We start from the raw sequence: 23920 nt of genomic DNA, 5'->3' as shown, positions 1-23920 counted from the left end.
GAGGTCAGGGAAACAGGGAAGTGGTAAAAATTTGCAATTTATCCCCTCTAATCAGTTGCTTTTTTCCCGGTATTTTCAATCTCAAATCCCTGTTTTTAGCGCGTGTTTCCGTCAAACTAGGTGATAATTGAAGTAATCCATTGGAATCTGGTTCAATACGGGAGTAGTTTTGGTTCTTCCCGCAATCAGCAGGGAAAACCCTGCAAGCGTTTTTTTTTTTTTTTCTTTTTTACTAAAATAAATACCTTTCGTGGAAACTTGTATTCTAAGAAAACAACATTACATTTCCGGCCAAGGAAGACATGTCACACTTGACGGCTTGAGAGCATACGCGAATTTTTGGAAGGCAGACAAACACTCTATTGGAGACCAAATGGTTGTGAGTCTAACTTTATCCAAGAGCAACTCGCAAACTGAACAATTCTATGAATTCAGCGTACAATTCGTACAATATCGTACTGAGATCAAATACAGTTGAAGTATTACAGACAAAACCAAGTCCTTAGTTTATCTGCTTTTAGTATAAATATACTAGAGTTCTATCACAATCACCGTTCTCTGATTGGCCATGCTACTCACTAGCTATTCCGCTGTTAACTGAGACGACGTCATCGTTCTGACTCATCTATTGTTCCATTCGCTGCAAGTCAATATCATTTCTTATCATTTCTTGCCGCATCACTTCCGACTGGTGAAGCATTTCCGACCGTAAATACTCAGCAATTTAATATTACTGTATACAAATAGTACCGTAATGTTCCCTTGTACTAATGCCGTTATATACCTGTTGAAAACCTCAATCACACCTTCTCCCTCCTCCTGCGTAAACCAGGCAATGGTTATCTGTAACCTCCTGGGTCGACAGTTGTTCCAAAGCTGGTTTAATGCTAAGGTAGAAACTTTTCTTGTTTAAAAATGTTTTTCACTGCTTATATTTTATGTAGTTTGAGATAATCCAAACCCAAAACAGATGGTCAAACAATATAGACAGAAAACCTTACCAGCAAAGTTACAAAACTGAAATCAAAATTCTCGCTAATCCCCGGGTTATTTATATCGGGCTTTGAACAAGCCCTGGTTATAACCCTTCCAGATATAACGCCCCACCATGCGGGTTTTCCAGAAAATTCACCACACACCATTGTCACTTTAATAGAAATAGGTTAATTGCTAGTTCATTTCCAGAAAGTTTTTTTTTTAAGTCACTTATGGGTTCCCACGGATATATACTACCCAGTTTAGTTATAAACGTACCAAAGACACCAGCTTGCGCAGCAAGGCGTTCCCCTCACATACAAATTTTTGAGACCTTTTTACCGCATTTTGGCCGCGCGCAAACTGGAGCGAGAGCAAAAGCTTCGACGAAGCAGTAGGTGGTGGGGCGACCCATGACCCCTGCCTCGTCGATTGTTTGTTCTCGCTCCAATTTGACGCGAATGCGGAAACAGCTCTTCGTATACTGGTCCAGTATAGGAAACGCTTGCTACGCAGTTAATCTTCGAGTTTAGATTGGGTTATCGGTTTTTCTGCGTCATTTGGGATTGGCCAGAGTGATTATTTTGGGCACTCAATCGGAAATCGCTCTGCAACCGGCGTTTACCGATGTCTATTTGTACAGGTGGGTGGAGAGAGGTTCTTTTAGAGGAAATGGCATTGCCAAGGAGCACAACTCAGTGATCTCGAAAAGGGCTCGAATCCACAAACCATCAGGGTACCAAACCATTTATCGATGATTAGCTTTTAACGTTGGGTCTTAGGCGCAACCAATAGACTAAATTCCCGGCGGGGATTCTGAGAGTGACAGAATGCTCGGAACACGCATGCACACGGCCAGGACAGAACGGGGTGGGGAGGGGGCGAATGCCGTTCTCATTTGCACAGTTCAAGCTGCATACTATTTGGAATATACCTTGCCAAGAAACACAGGAAACGGAAATCAAAACTTGAATGACAGATTTTGTTTTCCGTTTCCCTCGGGTACCATGCGTGATGCAAACCTCATCCTCGAGCAATAAGTTTGTTAGGGACAACTGTCGCTTATTACTTTTGGTCTGATGCAATACAACTTAACGCATCTATTCTAACAAAACTTGGTGTTGATCAAAAGGACCAGGGTTTCTAGTGACGAGACTGCAATAAGAAATAGAATTCTCAGGCAATACATAGAGTCCAACAGGGCAAAAGTAAGCAAGAGAGATTGGAGAACGGGTGGGTACAAGCATGACAAGAAGGACGCTTCCTACCTTGAGAAGATGATTTATTTAATACTCTGCACGAAGCAGTGACTAGATTGCTTTTGATGGTGACTAATTTATAAATGAAATTGAAAGTGCTAACACTTTGAGTTTCCAAGCGGTTTGGTTATGTAACTGAAATCACAAGGGAAGTTTAAGTGAAATAATACCAGGGAAGTTGAAAGAAGAGAACCAAAAATACTCTACACGAGAAACAGGGGAAGTATTGTTTGATGTCATGTTCACTAACACATTCAATCCACATCGTTCATCTTCCGCGTGCTTTCTATAACCATGTGGAGGGGTGCGCGCGTTTCATATTCCTTACAAGGAAGTTAATAGTACGGAAATGGATGTACTGAATCGAATGACAATATGTATCTAAAGCCCACGTATACAATTTAAAAAGTTTAAATAACCGAAATAATCTATACACCATGCCAGAAGCAACTTTCAAGAAACTCCCGATTTGTCTTTCCGTATTAAGCATACTTGTCTACTGTAAATGTCACGTGCTAGTGAATGTAGTGAAGTTAAGGAATTTCACAAATTATTACTTCAGTCTGGCAAGTCGTACATTTTCGGCGATGTTCGGAGAAACTCGTGCACTCTTCGGAACCAACGGCAACGCAGGATAATCCACCGTTAAAGCTCGAAGAGATGGTCGAGATCCTATGAAGATTTCTTGGTTTTTAATTCTTCTACGAAGCACAAAAGCTTTATGGCAGGTCCAAGTTTGAGGCCCATGTAAGACATAATCATTTCTCGTGTTAAAAGAAGTAGGGCTTTGCCGTCTATTTCCTGTAAAGAGAAGAGAGGAATGGAGTTAACGACTTCCTTAATACTTTTTCTTCCCCGTGGGACATAAGGCAACAGCATCCCTCTCCATCATCACTATTTTGTGCAGCATGTTGTGCCTCGCCCCAATTAACGACTTAGCGCACTGACGACCAACTCCAAATCAGATGATGGCTCGACCATTCATAGTTACGTGATTCTTACCATGCTTTAAATTTGACATGTAATAAATCTTTACTGACCAAGCTTTCAAGTTGAGATGGCTAGATACTGGCCTCGACTCCGTCTGGGCCCATAGACATGCAAAAAATAAGGAACTTGTCCAATACCCAGCCATATCATAATTGACTTCATGCTTGGTCAATAACCTACATATGCAGACCAAGAATACTCAAAACAAAGGCTACCTTCTCACCCCCTACCACCGATCAAGACCTTGATTCTCGATTGATGAATCATGATTGATTGATGATTGATTGATGATTGATTGATGAATCTTGATTGATGAATTAAAATTCCCACAGCAACATTCTAGGAAACGCCCGGTTACAAGTAAGGAGAATTCAGCTGTATAGTGAGAGTGAGACGAGAGCAATTAACTCACGTGTTTTCTAAACATGTCAGCGTGCTCAGCAAGTTCAGATTTCTCTATGAATTTTACAACTTCAACCACGGACCATGTTTTGGGAGGTGAGGTCGAACAAACTTGTGGAGACTGACTCGCATCTGTAAGAACATTAAAACGTTTGTTAACACGTTGTTGACTTCTATTATCAATAAACATTACGGAATAAACTTGAACAAATTTGTGGGGACTGACTCGCATCTGTAAAAGCAGCAAAAATTTGTTAACAAGTTGTTGACTTTTATTACCAATAAACAAGACAATAAACAAGACACTATGAGCAAGTTTAACAGCAGGCCTGCAAAGCGCTTTTTGTCACAATACTGACATGTTTTCTTTGGGTTCGAGTCTCCTGTGCTTGGTATAAACTGAAATACGTAGTTGAACGTTTCTAACAGTCAATCAGCGCAACTGTATTGTTTCCTCAGCCAATCAGCTACAACTCCAGATCAATCCCGCTTTGCCTTGCGCGACTTTTCCGCGCTTTTCACCTTTTCTCCTGCCTCCAAGTTTTGACAGGTTCAAAAACCACTTCTTAAAAGAAGAGAGAACCTTGTCTTACCATCATCGTCGATTGTTATCCTCGGGTGCTTGGCAACATGTTGTTGTTCATCATGTGCTCTGTATGGACCTCTCTTCAGCGAGCCTGCCGTACTTTTCTTTGCAGCTACCGTGGTTGTTTCTGGTAGAACGGTATTCCGCCTTGACGCTAAATCAATCATTCAAATTAAAATTGGGTCACTGTAATATACTGCGTAGCTTCTTCATGAAATATCCTCTAGTAATACATTAAACACGAAACAGGCTTTTGGCCAGAATTTGAAAAGCGGCCGTCCAAAATGTGCTGCAGGGCCTGCTCAAATGAGCAATTTATAAGGCAGCATATGAAAAATAAGAAAATTTTCTATAGAAAGTGGCCGTCAACAGGACGCCTGGACACCCATCTGGCTAAAAGCCTAACATGAAAGATCGTGTTTGACCACATTTCAAACACCGAAAAGAGAGTTGAAAATACAATACACAGCGGAGTATTTTTGACTGACTTTGAGGTGTTAGGAAATTAGGTCAAACACTGTCTTGAGTGTTTGATATATCTTCTCAATCGAAACTAAAACAAAGGAAAAAACGAAGAAATAAAATCGTAACACCGTCACGATCATGATTTCCATTTTTTTAACTTGATGAATTATTGAAGAGTTTGAAAAGTTGGCCTGAAATGTGAGTCATTCCCTGTTCCTCACAAAAACCTTGAGTTAAAATGGCTCAAAGTTTACGCTAAACGTTTCCCGTTCTCACATACCGATAACTCATTCAGAAAATTACGAACACGGGCAATATCACTTATTCACTTACTAGCTGCTTATTCACTGAGTAGAAAGGCCGGTCACAAATATCTTTGGTTCTGGGTCATGATACAGGACGAGAATTAAGAGGGGTCTAAATATTTTAGCCTGCATGAGAGTGCGATCCTATTTCGATGGAAAACGAACTAAATTTACAGTAGCAAGTAAGTTGCCAAGAGAACTGCCCAGATCTGAGAGTTCATGATGCCCCAGGGAGCGTTTCAAGTAGTACAACATTAATTAAGGAGCTCAGTCACAGTATTTTGAGTTCTTTTGGACACGTAAAAAAATTTCCTTTAAACGGAAGGAAGCCTGAAAATAATAGTTTACTAAGCTAGAAAAACACCACAGAGAGCAATAAACCATAAAGGAACAAGGATGGTAAATAATGGAGAAGATTAACGCGGATTACAAACGACGAACTTAAAAAATTCAGGGTAAACTTTTTAAGACGGGCAAACCGTGACGTAGCTCCTTTAAGACATTCACAAAAATCTTACCACTTTTGCCGCACTTGGAGCACGGTCCGGTGATACGCTCTCCACAGAAAAGATTCTCGCAACATTGGAGATTATCAGAAAACTTCTCCAGCACGCGCCAGAAGATAGCCACGCGGTCGATGTTCTGCAAGGTGCAGGATAAGGTTCTTTTGCCACTCTTGGCTGAGATCCTCGTCTTGCCATTGCCGGGCTTCAAGAACCCGAACACGACTTCCGGATCCACGGCTGCATTCACCACCGACTGTATGCAGTCTCTAGCCACGTTTAGGACGGTGCCGCGGAAACAGGTGGGCAGTCCCGCCACCTTAGCCGAGCTCAGGTGAGGGCCTGCCTCGCATGCATGGTTGATAAACACCTGCACAGTGTGATTGGTTACAGAATCGTCGGGATCTGTCCCGGATGAGCACGGCGAATCCGACCTGCGAGAGGATGACGGTGTTGTTACCACGGGGGTGGGGACAGGATTGGTTACCACAGGTTGTGTAGGCGGGATGAGCGGAGTCTTCTTTTTGTCTTGTTTCTCGAGTTTTTCCGGTCTCGCAGGTTTTGGCGGTTTGACAGGTTTTTCAAGTTTGTCCGCTTTTTCTTTTACTTTGCCACTAAGAAAACAAACACTTACTATTAGAAACCTTCAAGTTGGTTATAAATTGACAAGGATTGTATATTCTTCCCAATGTGAAGCTTTTTGCAATCGCCTTTTTTTGGTAAATAAAGCTGTAAGGATCACTTTTCCATTGTACCGCGCAGACGCGTTGGACAGTTAGGCGTATTGCACGACGCTGTATACACACGGTTATCACATCACAGTGTCATTTCTCGCAGTTACAAAAGTAACAGAAACTGGCTACGTTCAAGTTAGTATGTAACCTGTTGCAATCATTCAAGTGTGTTTGAGAGAACTCAGAAGTCTTTGTTTTAAGTCTCGCCTGTGGCTTAGCCTGCAGAACTGGCGGATTAGCGGAACAGAGTGCAAAACGCGAGGCGCGAGTCGAATAAATTTTTTTTGTCGACTCGTGCTTCTTGCTCGTGTATCGCGTTTCGCGCTCTAACCCGTTAATCCGCCTGTTCTGCAGGCTACTTGTGGCTTTGATTAACTGGAACTTGCGTTATGTTACGCAAACAAGTGTGCACATTTTTGTCAATGGTTTGAAGGTAAATTGGTTTTAACACTGCTGTATTCAAATCCTTAAGCTCCGGTCAAGTGAGAAAATAAAAAACAACAAAACAAACACTTATACAAATACAAATTGGTTGAGCACTTACCTCAGTTGTTTTAACGCTTTTTTGGTGTTACCTTTCAGACCAAAGAGAAACAAAAAATAATTCAATAGTTCATTTAACAAATCAGACAACACACCAGTTCTGCCCCTCTCTCTGTCAAGCAACGCTACGTTCAAACCCTAGAGTGCAGCGTTCCTAGCCTTTTCCAGGCTCTCGGTCAGTAGGGACGATCGAAAAAAAAGGGCGGGCGCTCTCTCTGTAGCGTTCCGTTACAGAGAGAGGGCCAGAAACAAACTAGTGTTGTAACGTTCTTAACATTCCAAAAGTCCCCTCACCTGGTGGTTGCAAAGGATGCCCACTGTAATGACACCACCCGACAGGGAAGATATCTCTGGAATCGTATCGGCACCAATAGTCTGAACCAAGGTATCCATCGAAATCAACTCGAATTTTGTCGCCATCTTTATCCGCCACTGTGGCTACGCAAATCAGAAGCGGGTTTTTAGGATCCAACGCTTCTAACTTCATGCCAACCTTGAACATGTTTTCCTTTGGTGCTGTTGGCTCCTGGTGAAAGAGAAGGAAGGTCAAAGGTTGCTGTTTTGAGCAATAAAACACTTGTTGGTACAACTGATGAAGTATCGGTATGATTGAGTTCAACAAACCCTTTTAAACAACCGCACAGGAGCCAGTTCTGCACTTGTAAGAGTCTTTGCTAGAAAAGTAGAGTATTTTCCAGGATCGAGTTTAAAACCTACAAGGTTAAGAAAAAACGCGTGTTGAAAAATGAACACGGTCAGACGTAATGGTTTCATAGAATAAACCTGGACAGCATTATAAACAGTATCAGACGAAAAAACACTGCTCAATAGCTTTCAATTGAACGGTCACACACTAGGGTTTTGTTCACAGACTAAAAAGTTAGAACCACCTTGTACAGCATAACAAACAGTATCACTCGAAAGTGCTGCTCAATAGCTTTCAGTTAAATGGCCACACACCAGGGTTTCATCCACAGGACTGATTTAAACGGTTACAAGCACGTGAAAATACTGCTCGGCAACGTTCAATTGAAAAACGATCACTTACACGGGTTTCGTTCAAAGACACAACATCTCCCCATACAGCAGAGTAAACAGTACCACACGAAAATGCCGCTAAATAGTTCTCTTTGAAATAATCAACTACTAGAATTTAATCTACAGAGTTGAAAATCAGAACTACACTTATCAGAGGCCATACCTACAGGAGGTTGCAATCGCCCTCCATTCCCCTCACACCACCCCACAGGGTGGATTTCTTTGGAGTCCACCAAATGCCAGACGTCATTAGCACTGTCCGTACCATCAAACCGACACCTTATCCTTGGTCCCAGTATGCCGACCACGGTCGCCACACACATGGTGTCCACTATCCTCGGATCAGCTACCTCTAATTTCATGTTGCTTTGAAAGCCATTGTACGGAGGGGTTGAGGACTGTGTTGAAGAGTATTGGAATGCAAATGAGTCAGTTTAACAAAAAATCTAATGAACTTATGACAGAGGAGGAAAATGGAGGGTGCCATCCACTTCCATTACCTCCATCCCATTTGCGCACCTGCTGTACCACACCAGACCATTGGTCGTTTTTTATTGGGATGAACCGTTTCAACTGCAACAGGTTTGGCTTGATAAGGTTGTCGTTTCTCAATAGAACACTTTTCCAACCGTTACCGGTTGAAACGTGGTGACTCCTGGGAATAGCCCTTACGTAAAATACAATCAAGCGACATAATCACACAGATACTTTATCAACCGTTTCAGCCTGGTTTGAGGCGCGTTGAAATAGTTGATCAACCAAACCAACCGAAGATGGTTTTCCCCAACAGGACACGAAAAAACCCAACCATCTACAAACGGTTGATCCCAAGTGAACACGACATCACTGAGGCCTGAGAGAAAATTGATAACCCAAGGTGTTTATTGTTTCTTTCTAAAGACAACCTTTTAAATCTGTTGAAGCAGAAGCATATCACCTAGACTAGGTGATATGCTTCTGGTTGAAGTTACGTTTGTTTTCTGAGAGGTTAGCTAAGTATAAGAAGTAGCTGTTAGTTGAGTTACAACCTTCAGAGTTCTTGAGTTACTGAAAAGTATTAAAAAGGCGTAGAAAACAGATTGACATCTTATAATCCAAACAATAATCGAACAGGCACCTGTAAATACACAATGGGTCGCAGTGCCTTAAGTGGGAGCATTTTTTTTAATGCCATACAAACTCTACTGCAATACCGTAGTAAGAATATAAAATCCCTGTTGGCTAACCTGTCTGAAGTACGTCCAGGGAGCTGCTACTGAATTCGTTTTTACCAGGTACTCTTCCCAAGAAAAAAGACCTCGAGGAACTGATAACCAGACAAGTGACGTAGCAAGTTAATCATGTGACGAATAAACCTAAAAAACACTTTTCTGCACTTGAACCGGTGGTTGTTAATTATTATTCAAGTGGTTAACAATAAAATCAAATCATAGTAATAATTCTCGCAACTCGCCTCTGTCCGCACTCATCATAGCCTGCATACCAAGCATAAAACGGGGAAGACGGGGGGTGGGGGGTGGGGGAGAGTGGGCATTTCTAACCTCCCCTACCCCATACCCATTTACGCCTGCAGTGCAGGCTACATTCATCATCGTGAAATTTAGTTCAGTGGCGTAGCCAAATAATCAACCTGCATTGCAACATAACTGCAAAGGGTACTTGCGTTTGTGCTTGCACATTTCAATACCCCACAGTTTGGAATTTAGATCTTTTCATAATGAAAACCTTAAAGTTTCTCTTTTCTCATAAACATGTTACATGAATTTCTGAGGCATTGAAAGCCGAGCAAGATATCAAAGATGTGCACGAAAAAAAAACCAGTCCACATAAGACAGTCCCAGCATTGCTGCTATACCATTTGAGACTAAAATCGAAAATTCTTGTTTTTCATGATGACAAATGGTGAATGCTCTTAATTACAGTTCTACTCTATTGTGCAAAATGTGCACCTAAAAGCAACTTCACAAATTTGTTTTTAAGTCCAAAGTGAATTCACTAGTTGATCACCACAACTTTCTTTTAATTTCAATGTGACTTTGGAGAATCAAGGAACTCAGCAGGCCAAAATCTTCTTCTAGATTATGTTCTTTACTCACAACACCTGGCTGCTTGACAAGATACATGTATTTGTAAGGAGAAATTAGAGGTTAGTCTGTAATTTGTAAGTTACCTAGCACTGGTGGGATCTTTGAGGGTGTGACTGCATCATCCTTAGCTGAAAAGGAACAGTTTTTTTATTATTTGACTCCATGTATATGGAAAACATTACTCGGTGCAAATTACACTTAGAAATTTAGTACTTAAACTCATTAATAACTACCTACTTATTGTTCAAGAGTGAGTTCTTTACAGGGAAAATCTCAAACCGAGACCTCGCCTCGTGTAGGCAAATCTTTACTGACATCATTGTTTACATTTTTCCTCACTGACATACGACTTTGCGCATAGAAGGCATCATGCCAGGGCTGTCTTTAAGTTTTGAGTCACCTGTAACCTTGTTCTCCACACCCGTAGCAAACTTGTTACTTTGTGGGTGAATTCTATCAACAACAGGCAATTTCATCCATAGCATGAAGGGAAAATCAAGTATACTCAGTGGTAACAGGTGTTACAGGTTACGGCCCTTGATGACAGCCCTGCATGCCATACACAAATTGACTACAATCATTTAAAGAGATTGTGAAACTTAGTAATTAATGAAATTTTTGGCACTTTGGGTGTAACATTCAAGGAGAGATTGGCTTTCAAAAACTGCAAAATTTCTAGGTGGTAATAAGTTCATAGATTCTTTGTACAATTTTGAGTTTTTAAACCAGTGTCACACAAAACGTATTCAATACATTGGGCTCAAATTCCTTAGGACAGTTAATCGTGCTATGCCATTTCCATATTCAGAACTAACGTTTTCACAGCTCCATCAGAAACTGTAGCGCTTATGCTAATGAGGCAAATATTGTAAACAAAGATTGCCCTGTTGACAGAGCATTTGCTTGGTCAATACCGCAAGGCCAATCTCCTCTGGTGGTGAATCATAGTTACCTTTGCCTGATGCTGTACTTCCTCTTGTTGATGAACGTGTTATTGGAGCAGATGGTACTGGCTTCTTGGAAACTGAAAGACAACATAAAATACCATAAAGCGTTTTGCTTTGTCTTAATAGTCTCAAACAGACAGACAGACGGACGGACGGACAGATAGACACAGTGAGAGAGACAAACCAACTAGCAGACAGACAGAGAGACAAACAGACAGAGACAGAAAGAATAAGCTCAATTTTTGTCAAATTTGGAGAAGGGTAGAAACATTTGTCAGGAAATTACAAAATTTACCAAATTTTAATTGTTACATTGTTTTGTAATTGACACTCACCCACTGGTTTGGGTGGTAATGGTCGAGATTGAAGCACCTGCTGTGTCTCATGAATGTGAAGTTGGCTTTCCCTGATGTTTTTGATGGCCTGTTCAAAGCACAAGGCAGAGCAAAGCCCCTTGCAAGAGATTTCCTTTTCCCCATCACTGGAAGAGAAGTTCTGCAACACTCCGGACTTCTTGCACCATTTGCATAGGCCTACCTTCTGCACGGGGGTTTTACTGGGCGGAGATGTGTATGTGACACACACACCGGCTACAGACTGGCCTATTTACAAACAAAACTCATTAAGTGAGGTTATGCTCTGTTTGGGAAACCAAGTGGTTCATCAGTACCAGCTCTTAGCCTGCAAGCTGGCTCTCATAGGCACTACGGCATGAGCAGCGAAGCCACAAGAGACAAGCCAGTGAGAGAGGCAAGGCACCTGGCCAACCCCTCGCCAGCTCGCTTCTCCCACTGGCTTGTCTCTCTCACAACTTCTCCTTCATGCTGCAGCAGCTGCTTGCAGTCTATGCTGGCACTTGCCTCTTATCTCTGTACTCTCAGGCCAAAAGGAGTATTCTACTCCCCCTGGGTGGTATACTAGTCGATTGCATAGTTTCCCTAGAATGTCCTATTGGTTCACTAGCAGTCTTGGGTAAAGAGGGGCAAAGTGAGAGCAAAGTGTCTTGCCAAAGAACTCAACACAATGACACTGCCTTAGGCTTGATCAAGAATCCAGTGTACATACTGGGTGTTATTTTCACACTTCTTTGAAGCAATTACTTCAATTGCAAACAGAACTGCAATGATCATTTCTTTGCATTGCTTGTGTTGTTCTCAACTGGCTTAATAAATAATTGATGTGGAGACTTTCCGGAACCTCCATGGTGCCCATAAAAACAGTTTTACACAATTTATTTAACATACCTAACTTACTGTCATCTTCCTCTTCTCCATGCACTTCATTTGTTATGCTTCCATCCTGAAAAATATCGTCAATAAAAATGAGGCGAAACACACTCTGAAGTGATGACACACATCACTTCTACAGTGAGACCTGCAGGGTAATCTCTAACCGCTAAGCTGAACAGTATTCACTTCTGATATTTCAATTTAAAAAAAAAGTTAATTTGTGGAATGAACTGAAACAACTGAGTATCAGAAAATGAGTGGCACCTCAATCATTTTTAAATTGAGAATTTATTTTTATTCAGAAAAATATCTAACCCTGATTCCCGTAAGAGGCCAATTTAATTCTCTGCCAGGATGTAAGTGGCAGAATATAGAATTATTATTGCTTTGTAAATTTGCAAAGTTCTGCAACCATGAATTACCCCAAATCCTCTTCATAGTTTGCAACCACAAATTTCACCAAATCCTCTTTAAAGAACAATTAATACACTGTGCTCTTTTATAATTTAGACTTCAATGACCACATAAAAGCAATTGCTCATACTCTATCAGCAACTTGCACACAAAGGCTGGAGGTTGTAAACAAGGTAGTGATGTTTTCTCATTCCTTGAAAGTTTTGATGGAAGAGTTAAAAATATTACTGGATAATTCAGTTCTCAAGAAGACTAAAAGAAGCTGCACGTTCACCCTTGTGCTACCTTGAAAGAGCTACAAGTTTCAAATGACAATGTATTGTTTCAGAAAATAACCATACCCCTCCCACTCCCTGAAAATTCCAGTTTAGTTTCATACTTTCCTTTAAAAATTTTAGCTTGTGAACCCCCCCCCCCCCCCCCTCCACCCTTCCTCCTTGGAATTTCCGTTAACCTTTCTTGAGGTGGTTATGGATGTTCTCTGGAACTGCAAAATTAACAAGCGTAACTAAAGGAAGAATAGGGCAAAGATCTTGCAAATGCAACATGCAAGGCACACTAAAATGCAATGCTAGGCATACTAAAAATACATTGAACAAGAAAATTGAGAAGAGATGGTCCTTGACTACAGAAAAAAGTCTCAAAGTGTAATGGGTTACATACATATTCTTAAAAACATTTTCCAAACAAAGCTCAAGTACTAAATGATGTTGTAGAGTCTCGCTGAAGAATACAAAAGTAGCTAGTACTTAAAATTTATCTAGGCCATTATAATTACAGCTAGTAATTTTACAGTTACAATGAAACCACTCTTTACCACCATCTCTCTGAGATGGACATCTCTCTATTAGGCAAGACTGGAAAAAAAACCAGATCTGATTGCCCAGAGGTAAGAGGGTGGAAGGTGAACAAAACATTGAGTTGAAAGCATGGACTAATTCAAAATCCAAGCATTCTTTGTTTTCCTTCATCCTCTGATTGTCATATTGGCCACCATATTGGATGTTTTGTTCCAATCAGACCAGCACAGGCAAGTGAAAAGTGAAATGTACTGGCCCACTTACTGTTGCTGAGCCAGTGGATTTCAAACTTTTTTCCTGCCTTGTTAGGGACACATTGTTCCAACTCTTCAGTGTATATATTAGAGAGGGTTGGCTGTATAAAATAGTCAGATGTAAAATCAGCAGAGACTCGCAGATTCCTTGGGCTAATAATTTATTTTGAATGTACAACCATAACTTTTAGACAAATAAATTTTCATTTGAGCTATGCTCTCTAAACTCTACTCTACTTTGAATGAGCATCCTGAAATTTAGAAAAAAGTTCATGCATTATCTAGCCACATGTATTTGGTAAGAATCCGTTGCCAATGCAATTCTCAAAAGACCGAATATAATCAAAACGAATAATATCTTGAAACAATCAGATGGACATAAGCTTTTAGCCAGATGGGCATCCAGGTATGTACAGCCATCTTCTATGGAAAATTATTACTTTTCATATGTTGCCTTATAAATTGCTCATTTGAGCAGGCCCTATATAGCACACTTTGGATGGCCACTTTTCAAATTCTCGCTAAAAGCCTGGATGGACAGTGTCTCTAGTTGCTAACCCATTGACCCCAGAAGTTCATCAATAAAAAGGAAATTTGATATAAGCAGATACTGATTTCTGGTTGTAATCTCAAGAGATTGCAGCCAAACAAACAGCAACTCCATTTGAACATGGAAACTGGCTTTCCCTTATCCTTTGAGACACATATTTTAATGTTTTCTTTGGGACTGTGCACAAGGCAAAATTTGAAACAATGTCAGGCTTTTATTTTAACTTTTAGCCTTTCCTGCACTTTCTTTTGTGATTTTGTTAGCCTTTTAGTTGTGTTTGGTTTGAATTTGGAGGATTGGGTGTAAAAAGGTAACAGTAAAAATCATGGAAAGTGAACATGCTTAACTCAAAATGTCAATGATTAGGAAGCTCAAGTTTTTTTTTTCTTTTGGACTTCTGAGAGGAAAACATTTATTGTGTCTGTCACTGGCATATTTGAATCAGTCATGCTTTGGAAGACATTTTTCTTTCTATCAGGTGATTACTGAAAATATCTTCTGGTCTGAAAAGTGATCACATCACCAGTTGTCACAGTCACAGGGTCCCTTGATGCCAGTTTTGGCTGTTTTAAGAATCACTGAATTGAACACAAAATGATTTTACGCTGTAACTAAAACTTTTAGTCTCAAGATTTACATATATTCTCCTTACTATTTGGGAGAATTTGGTTCTGAACAAGACTTGTTTTTCTTTTGTATGAAAAGCTCCATTCTTGAGATCAGGCTTTCTTCAAAAGGGCAGTGTATGTACACTCGAAATAACTATTACTAGCCTCAAATACCAGCCACTGTTTCAGGAAGAGCAATGCAACCAGAACTGAGAGTGGAGGAAACTGACCCTAAGTTATTCCCCGTTCAAAATTAACTGACTATAGGAACACTACAGAAAAGATTCTAAGCATCATTCAGATGGCTATTTAACCAAACTTGGACTGTAACATATAACCAGAGTTAACCCTCCACTAGTGGGCACCTCCAATAAGCAGACATTTAGTCATGGTTCTAACAACTTACAAACACTACATTGTCAACCTTAGTAGGAGTACTACTGCTTCAAATAGGCACTATTTCAGGTCCCAAGGCAGGGTTCTTACTCTTTTGGACTAAAAGTTCAAGGAATTTTCAAGAACATGCAAGGACACAATTTCAATTTTTTAAACTCCATCCATGCACCAAAAAATACCATTCTGACACTAGATGCTCATGTTTAAGGGATACCTGGCAGATTTGTTCAAGTCCAAGTCTTTTTTAGTTCTTCCACTGAGTGGATAATTTTATTGGTCATGCTCTTCAGTAGCTTGTTCCTTTCCATCATATTTTCAGGTTTCTCACAGACCCAATATACTTTTCAAGGATTTTCAAGGTCTAGAATTTTAATTTTCAAATTCAAGGACTTTCAAGGTAAATGTGAACCCTGCCAAGGGTGTGCATCTACAGAAGGTTCAACTGTACTGGAAACATCACCATAATTGATTGAATGAATGAATTATTCTATTACCAGAAAAGTTACGACAAAAAACGTTTTAACAAATTATTTTCACCTTAATTACAGAGTAATATCTTTATAAAGTAATGTCAGTTATTAAGAAGAATGTAGTTCAATTCAGGTTCTTCAAATTACATTTTTTTCTGCAACATGGATGATTCAGTGTTCCCCCCAGGATTTGGTGAAAGCCTCAAGATATTCTAGTTTGAAGCAAAAAAAATCAGTTGACTATAACCTTCTGCAATTAAGGGCATGCTCTAGGGAAAAAAATTAAATTACAATACCCTAAACATGTAGTCTGGAGCAAGCCATTTAGAAGTGCTGGAATGTGTCACAGCTTCAATAAACATTATGTCCGAAGAAACGAATGTGATCAAACGTTAAAAGCTACATAGTACAATATAGTCCATTATCAGCCAAGTAAGCCAGATGTCCCGCCTGGGCATAAAAAAATTGGACACATGACACTGAACACTGTACTCAAGATAAACAATTAATCAATGTTAAAAAAATGGTAGTTTTTCTGGAACATTTTATACTCTAGATAAATTTCTACTTGTATTTCTATTATGACTGGGCTTTGAGTTGGCCATTTTAAACTGTCACACTATAAATAACCTTGATAAACTTGATGTGCTAATTGCTATACATATGTTTCTCTAAGCCTTTCTGGTCTCGCCAGCTATTGATGTAAACCCAGTAATCTCTTTCCTCCTCCAAAGTGTTGTTGTCGTCAAATCTACCTTTCACTTTCAGCATTTTTCTGTTGCAAGCATCACAGATTAACAGCTTAACTATGTGATCTGGAACAATGGAAAAGAGAGATGGAAACTTTGACCTGTTCAGGGTCTTGACCTCTTCTTGTACATGCCAAGGGATGCATTTGTCGCACACAAAACAAGTTGAACTTTCAATGTTTTTGTGGGAAGGTGAGCACAACTTGCTGGTAATATCTTGGCCTGTCCATATCTTAATATGCGCAGCATAATCCCTGTCCTCCTCAGGGATACCAGCACTCACAAACCTATCACGCTGCCGTGTCAGTCTTTCACAACAGGTATAACAAACTTTTGTAATGCCAACGCTCTCAGGTAAATTACTGAACAGTGTAGGAAACTTACTCCTCCTGAGCTTCCCCTGCCGGTCATTTTTACACACCTGCTTTGAGCAGACATAACAATCAAACAAAACCTCTGATTCCTTCTCGCAATCTTTGTCGTCACCAGTTGTTGTTGACTGCAGTGGTGCTGCTCCAGCAACAGAACTAACAACAACACTGTTACTTTCAACACTGGTATCAGGTGCTTTGGCTGAGCTGTTTGTTATAACAAGCTGTGCAGTTAACGATGCACCTTCCAGCTGATTGCCGCCAGCTGCTTTGACATGAGAGACTGGCGTAGCCTCCTTAGGAGCACAACTTGTTGATGTACCTTGTTTGGATTCCTTCAAACTCTGGTGGCATTTTTGACAGACAGCTGCCTGATAGAGCCAGTCCGGATGGCTCCCAAACAAATGAGGATGCTCAATACGAAATACAACTTCCGGTTTCTGGACAAAGTACTCGGAACACATGATACAATTCCAGAATTTAAAGGTCATATTTGTCTTGCCAGAGCTGTTAACCACTGGTAGACTGGCCACAACGCAATACACGCCTTTGACGTTGGGAGGCTCAGCAAGGAAATGTGGAGCCTAGCGAGAGGAGAACAGAGGTTTCAGTTATTGGTTGCAGCTGCAATTGATTTGTTCACAATTGACAAAAGGGAGGGGTTGCAGCTCAATTAGCAATTACCAAAAGCCAAGAGCAGATTTGGACTTAATTTGAACAAATTTATGTACAGCTGTAACCAAGAAAATTGCCAACTTTCAAATATCATGATCACACACATGCAATCATGGTATCATGGCAGAGCAAAACAAACCATACATGGCATATTGATGTACAAGTAAGCTACACAGATTTATACAATCATGTTTTGGTGTTTGCTGTTAAAATTTTTGTATTTACATTCAATGAAGGGGTTTTGCGAAGTGCTGATTGTCCAAATTGAACGTCACTTTAGAAATAAAATGGACACCAAATATTTAACCATTACATGAAAGAAATATCAAAATTAGTAGCTCAATTTGAAGTGTGATTAGGTTTATCCAAAATGATCAAATTACTTCTTGGTTAGTTTTTGTATTTTGGAGAAGCTCTGCCACATGGTGAGCTTACATTTCTTAAAACAAATACATTTAATTCTGAAGTAAGATGTTAAAACCTAATTTTTCTGGTGCCACGGTTTGTTTTTCTCCTATGAAAGGGACAACATTCTTTATTGCAAGAAACCTCTGCTCTCAGGACCATAATGGCAAGTTGAAGAGCAAGTAGAAGTGATGGCCTGTAATATTTAGATAGTACAACATTTTGAAAAGAAGCTATGAGAAACAAAACGCTCAGAGCAACTGAATGTTCTGGCAGTAAATGACACACAACACTCAACTTCCTAAACAGACAGAAATGCTTATTTGAATTGTCAAGCCACAGCAATTGCATTATATATTACACATCAGTATTGCATACATTGCTTCTACAAGCATTTAGCATTTTCAATCATAAAAATTGTTAGTTTAAAGAATATCCACCTGTAATTTTTATTGGCACAACAATGTTGTGCCATTAATTTTGTATAGATTGTATAGATAATTTTGTATAGATAGACCGTGTAGCTTGCTCCTACACCATAGATGGTTTGTCATGCAGTACAATGATCTAACACATGTTTTACAATATAACTGTCACAGTAATAAGCCCTTAGAACAGGTGCTATGAAAGCCATCTGGCTTCAGTGGGGTTCTAATTTGTTGATACCAAGATATCTATGCCGTGCAATACCAACAAAATGACCTACTGCACAGTGTATGCAACATTACAACCACAAAACACCAAGCAGGATGATATTCAAAAGAATGTTTGCAACCCACATAAATTTATGGTAGCCCTAAAAAGAGATGTGGTTTAACAATGAACCGCAACTTACAGAAAATAATAATTTTAATTACTTTTCCCCTGTAGCACCACATCCAAGCATATTTCACTCTACTTATAACACTCTCTTGAACACGTAAAGAAAAATTCTACAGTCATCCCGAAAGAAGCAATTTTCAAAATGAACGGCTTAGGCCATGTAACGAGTTAAGATAAGAGGATGGTGCTTAATACTAATCTTTCCTTGCTTCCTTAACTTTTATACAGTTACTACCCTCTATCTCTGACCCAAACTGCATAATTTGCATTGTACTGGTACATTCTCTGTGTTACAGTTGTACAGTTATCATAAAACAATACTCTCTGTTACCACTTGATAGCTAGTTACCTTATGTGGAACAAAAGAAAACTGGCAGTTTCTGTTCACACAGCCTGGTCTAAACATTCAAGCAGGTGTGAAAAGACCCAACTAAATGCATAAAATGTTCAAGTAGCATTTTCATCAGGCTATGTCAACAAGTATTTATGTTTTTTGAACTTGTGAATACACAACACAAAAGCTTACCAAAGCAGTCCCGGGTTTAACCCCAGAACTGGTACCACTTGGACTAGCAGAGACCACTGATAAGGGCTGTGCAGTGGTGGATACTGGAATAACCTGAAGTGTAAGCAGATTTAGTCTTGTAAACAATACAATAACTAAAGCTGAAACTTAAATCTGCCACCTGCTGAAGAATATTTTAAAGAATGATTGTTACCAAGTCTTGAAAGAGTGTATTAATATTCAGGGTTCAGGGCTCGAAATTAACTTTTTCTTTCGGGAGCCAGCTGGCGAGTAACGGAAAAATTTTGGTCGCCAGTTCGTAAATTTTTGGTCGCCAACTTATTTTATATATAACTCACACAAGAACACGATTTTATATGTTACTTTGCGTGTAAGAAAAGTCACAATTGAAGAGCGAAAACAATTAGAAACAACACGAGTAACAATTAGTTATAAAGCTACCATTGTTCTCAAGTGATATGTCTCTGGTCCGAAGGTGATGGTTGTCTCCATAGTCATTTTAAATGAAGCGAAGCATAAAACGTTCTAAGTCCGTGGTTTTCATTGTGAGACAAACACGGGTCCTTGCGTATATGTGTATTTTATTCAACAACTGAGGAAGGATTCAAAGTTTGGATTAACCTTTTGGCTGAATCTTCATTCCCCGCTCGTAAAAACTCACGTAATTCCTTCAGCTGATTGGTATCTGCCACCATTTTCGCGGCAAATGAAAAGTACATGGTGTTGAAGTGCACCTGCTATCCCAGTTTCGGAAGAAGCCGCTGAAACAATATGGCATGCCATGAACGCAGTATCGACGTGTCGAAATACGTTCAATTTTTTTGATTATCTTGTAATATTCAGACATTATTTTACTGGGGATGGAAAGGTGAGTTGTATACTAGCTACCATATCCGATTGATTTCCTAATATAAAGATTTAAAAACAAAAGTTGTGTCATGGTTTGCTTTACTTATCGGACAAAACGTGAGTCGCCAGCTGGCGACCAGTTCTGAAAATTTAGTCGCCAGTACTCAATTTTTGGTCGCATTGGCGACCAGTGAGTCGCGATTTCGAGCCCTGGGGTTATAGAAAATATTTATTCACGCTCCTAATAGAGAGCCTCTTACATGTACTGTACAGTGTATATCACCTTCTCTTGGTAATGTTGTGTTCCATTTGGTTTCACATGTGTAGTTTAATCAAATTGAACATTAATCATGAGTAATTTCTGTCTTTAAAGACAAATACCTTATATGTCTTGAGAATTCTACAATAACACATGCTCCCCCCCCCCCCCCAAAAAAAAATACCCCAAAGTGGTTCATAACAAAGTTAGAAATGAGGCTCAATATTTTTCGTGTGGATCTTTGTGCTGGAATCGAAAATCACAACATTAGCCTAAAAAACATGTACTGTACCCTGGGGTTTTTTCAGCTGTCATGCAATGATCAATATCATGTCAAGGGTAACTGCCCTCAGTCTACTAAAATGCAAAATAAAAAAATCTCTTTTTACTTACACCATTGTTTGAAACTGGCACTGATAACACACTTGGATTAGCATCATTTTCTTCACCTTTCAACAACAATGACAGACACAAACTAAGAATTAATTTCTTGTACAAATTTCAGAGTACACAGTCCTTTAGCCTCAGAAGACAAATTTATTTCACACATTTATTTCAAATTTATTTTTATTTCACACTATCAATTAAGGGTATAAATGTGGAATTACAATGTCAGGATCTGGTGATCTAGTCACCCAAAGCTGAAAGTATCATTGTTATACAATGTGATTGAGCCAACGTAAACTTAATTCCAATTCAGATTAAAGAGCAGCCTTATCCATGTTCATGTGATGTCCTTTATAGGTTGGAAATAGAAAAAAAAAAAAAAAAAACGAAAAAAAACAACATCAACCAGTAAGAGACATGATTATAGACTGCAATAGTAATATTAAATTTTTGGCTCAAATCTTCACCATTTGACTTGCAAGGGATGGGAATCAGAAAAGCATAATAAAATGCATACCTGTATATCAACTTGAAGTTGATAACGGTAAGTTAACTGCCGTAGCAAGTTAGTTGAACTGATGTTTTGAGCATTAGCACTTTGTCGGAGAAAAGTGAGAAAACTTTAGAAACTCCAATACCCTTATTCACAATAGGCCCTTTGCAGCTACATGCAGGCCATGACGTGACCTAATTTTCAGAAAATTATGGGCTGTAACTTAAAGAATGTCAGAAAGAGAAAAGGTATGTCAAAAATATCAAAATGGCCAAGTTTGAGGCTCCTGGCAATAAAGAATGACGTTTTATGATGGTTTGAATTTTTAAAAAATTAAGAAGATTTGTATGCAAAAAAAGTTGTTGAAGAGCAAGACCTTGCTCTCCAGCAACATTTTCTATAGATATCCTCCACAAATTCAAACTGACATATAAACTTACTCTTTAATGTCAGGGGCCTCAAACTTGGCCTTTTTACTATTTTCAATATACTCTTTCCATTTCTGGCACTCTTTAAACTACATGTATAGCCTACGATATAAAAAATTTTTAGCAAAAAATTTTGTCACATGGCCCCAGCTGCAAAGGGCCTATTGAATACTACTTTCTTCATCTAACAGCCAATCTCTTTCATGCATTCAATGCTTTCCACATACATCATATTGCCTTTGATTACAAACATACATGCATGTAAAAACACCACTAGTATTTACCTGCAATTGGCACCACGACTGGAGCTTCCCCAGCATTGAGGCTGACAGCAACAGGTTCATCTTTGTCTGTCTCCATTGGCTTATCAAGTGTTTCACTGGTGGGTTGGATGTTTTCATCGTCTTCTTCTGGAAGTAGTCGAATCTGCAATTCTTCAACAGCTTCTCGCGTGATTGCTTCCTCATAACCAAACATTCCCAATAACTCATTCATAGTGCTTTTTGCATAATCCTGGAACATTATATTCATATGATTAGTACCAGAACATGAGATAACAACGGCTCAGAGGGGTACTAAATTACATCCCTCTACACTGGAGCCACGTAAATATGACAAGCAATATACAATATTTTTGCGCACTAATTGGGTAATTTTCATTGTCAATAGACAGACAGACAGACAGACAGACACATGAATTATAATTGATACCTTATTGTTATTGTAAAAAAAAAAAAAACAATGACGTTGTTTTCCAAGCAAATGCCTGGCTATTGACCAGGGGAAGGGAGATGGGCACCGCTGGAATTGATGAAATGCATAAGAATTCATGCATATTCATGTTGTGGTTCAAATTTTACCATTATTACAATTCAATATGTTCCTTTATTTCAAATTCATTATCTTACACAGTTGAACCCTGTTTCCATCGGGGGAAACGAAAAATAGTTCGAAATAGAGGGAATTCGAAATAGCCAATAGTAAGTGATTGAAGGCAAGTTCCAGGGGAAATGGTTTTTAATTCGAAATAACGAGGAATTCGAAATAGCCGAGTTCACTTTAGTAGTCCAACTGTATTACTATACACCGGAAAAATGGACAATAACAAATTGCACCAAGGGTAAAATTGAACCATAACACATAAGCTTACTAGTCTTTCACTGAGCGTCATTGAGGCTAATCAACGAGTCACATCGCCTATAATACGGTTGCAGATAGTCGCATGGCAAGAACATGCAAACAACCCGATTTAAACGAATATCAGCAGATTCGAGACTTACTCTTTGCCATTATTTTTAAAGTGCAAAACAGTAGCTTTATACTATACAACTTTCCACGGCGTGCGTCCTTTCAATAAACTTCTACAGTCACCAAGAGTGGTCCTGAATCTTCAAAAAGAGTTTGGTGTTTTAATCTTGGTATGTGTGATCCGAAAACAACCGCACTTTTAGCTGAAATCTAATCTAAATTTGCTCACCTTCATTTCATCATTGAAGTTTTCGCCACTCGGCTTTTCAGACGCGGTTTCTGCTTCGCCTGTCGCGGACATGGCGCAGCGTGCTGAATCTCCTAATCCAATATGGCCGCTGTACGAAAGGTCTTCCCAGATGCAGGATATGTCACTAAAACAGGACTTAAGGACACAGTTTATCACAAATCGACGTCAAAACAGCTATTCCCGCTCTTATCTATCACTAGTGGTCATCAAAATTCTGCACTACTTGACTTCATGAATTGATCAGCGTCCACATCAATGTCGCTTGTGTACGATGCACGGAAACAAAATGGCGTTCCATTTGGCGGGAAATTTCTTCCGAAATTTCCGAGTTTAACCGGTCATGACTTTCAAACAACGTATAACACAGTTTCCTTACATTAAATGAATCTAGGTACGGAAAGGAAACACGTTTTTGGCGTGAAATACGAGTTTAAATGAGTAAAGACCAATCTAGCACGCTCTTCGACGCGGAGATGCGGAATCTCCATACCGTCTGCTCTCGAGAAAAGTCACTTTGGAGGGTAGGGTAAGGTGCCGTGAGGACTAACCGAAGGATTTTTTCAAATAAAGTTTCACATGAGAATTAAAGTTTCAACTTGTATAATTATTCTATTTTCTTGATAAAAAAGTTATGTCTTTTGAGTTATGACTGCTTTATTCCGGTGAAACGATGGTTCACCTCAGCATGGACGAGCCCCTCCCCGGGTGAGATATCTTTGCTCAACACTAGGTTCCAAGATGGCGGCGAACGGCGAAGATAAGATAAGTGCAAGATAAAGATTTCGTTTAAGAATTTCGACACAATGGTAGTGGAATTTTCGCTCGGTTTCTTTGAGACAGAAAACGCGCAATGAGAAAAATAAAAGTCATAAAAGTTTGAAGAGCCGAGAAATAACACGTTCC

General features: G+C 39.5%; 1 protein-coding gene across 3 annotated transcripts; it reads right to left on the bottom strand.

Annotated features, from left to right (window-relative positions):
- Nucleotides 1-2240: 2240 nt before the first annotated feature.
- Nucleotides 2241-23536, bottom strand: LOC110064615 (polycomb protein SCMH1-like). 3 transcript variants are annotated; one of them, XM_020771684.2, is made up of 17 exons: nt 22997-23536; nt 21804-22032; nt 20605-20660; nt 19104-19196; nt 12079-12133; nt 11170-11436; nt 10840-10911; nt 9971-10015; nt 9027-9106; nt 7964-8198; nt 7387-7475; nt 7057-7288; nt 6764-6794; nt 5501-6099; nt 4220-4366; nt 3637-3758; nt 2241-3035 (listed from the first exon to the last, which is right to left on the bottom strand). In XM_020771684.2, exons 1-17 carry the CDS (start codon nt 23066-23068, stop codon nt 2907-2909), a joined length of 2553 nt encoding a protein of 850 aa, XP_020627343.2. In that variant the 5' UTR covers nt 23069-23536; the 3' UTR covers nt 2241-2906. The 3 variants fall into 3 exon arrangements, with proteins under 3 accessions (XP_020627343.2, XP_089139475.1, XP_020627344.2); XM_089283349.1 differs by having other exon boundaries at nt 12088-12133; XM_020771685.2 differs by lacking the exons at nt 2241-3035; nt 3637-3758 and adding an exon at nt 3791-3858.
- Nucleotides 23537-23920: the final 384 nt, after the last annotated feature.

Source organism: Orbicella faveolata, unplaced genomic scaffold, assembly GCF_042242905.1.
Source record: "Orbicella faveolata isolate gen_17 unplaced genomic scaffold, um_ofav_v1 contig_12, whole genome shotgun sequence".
NCBI lineage: Eukaryota > Metazoa > Cnidaria > Anthozoa > Scleractinia > Merulinidae > Orbicella > Orbicella faveolata.
This window is presented reverse-complemented; position numbering and strand designations above follow the sequence as displayed.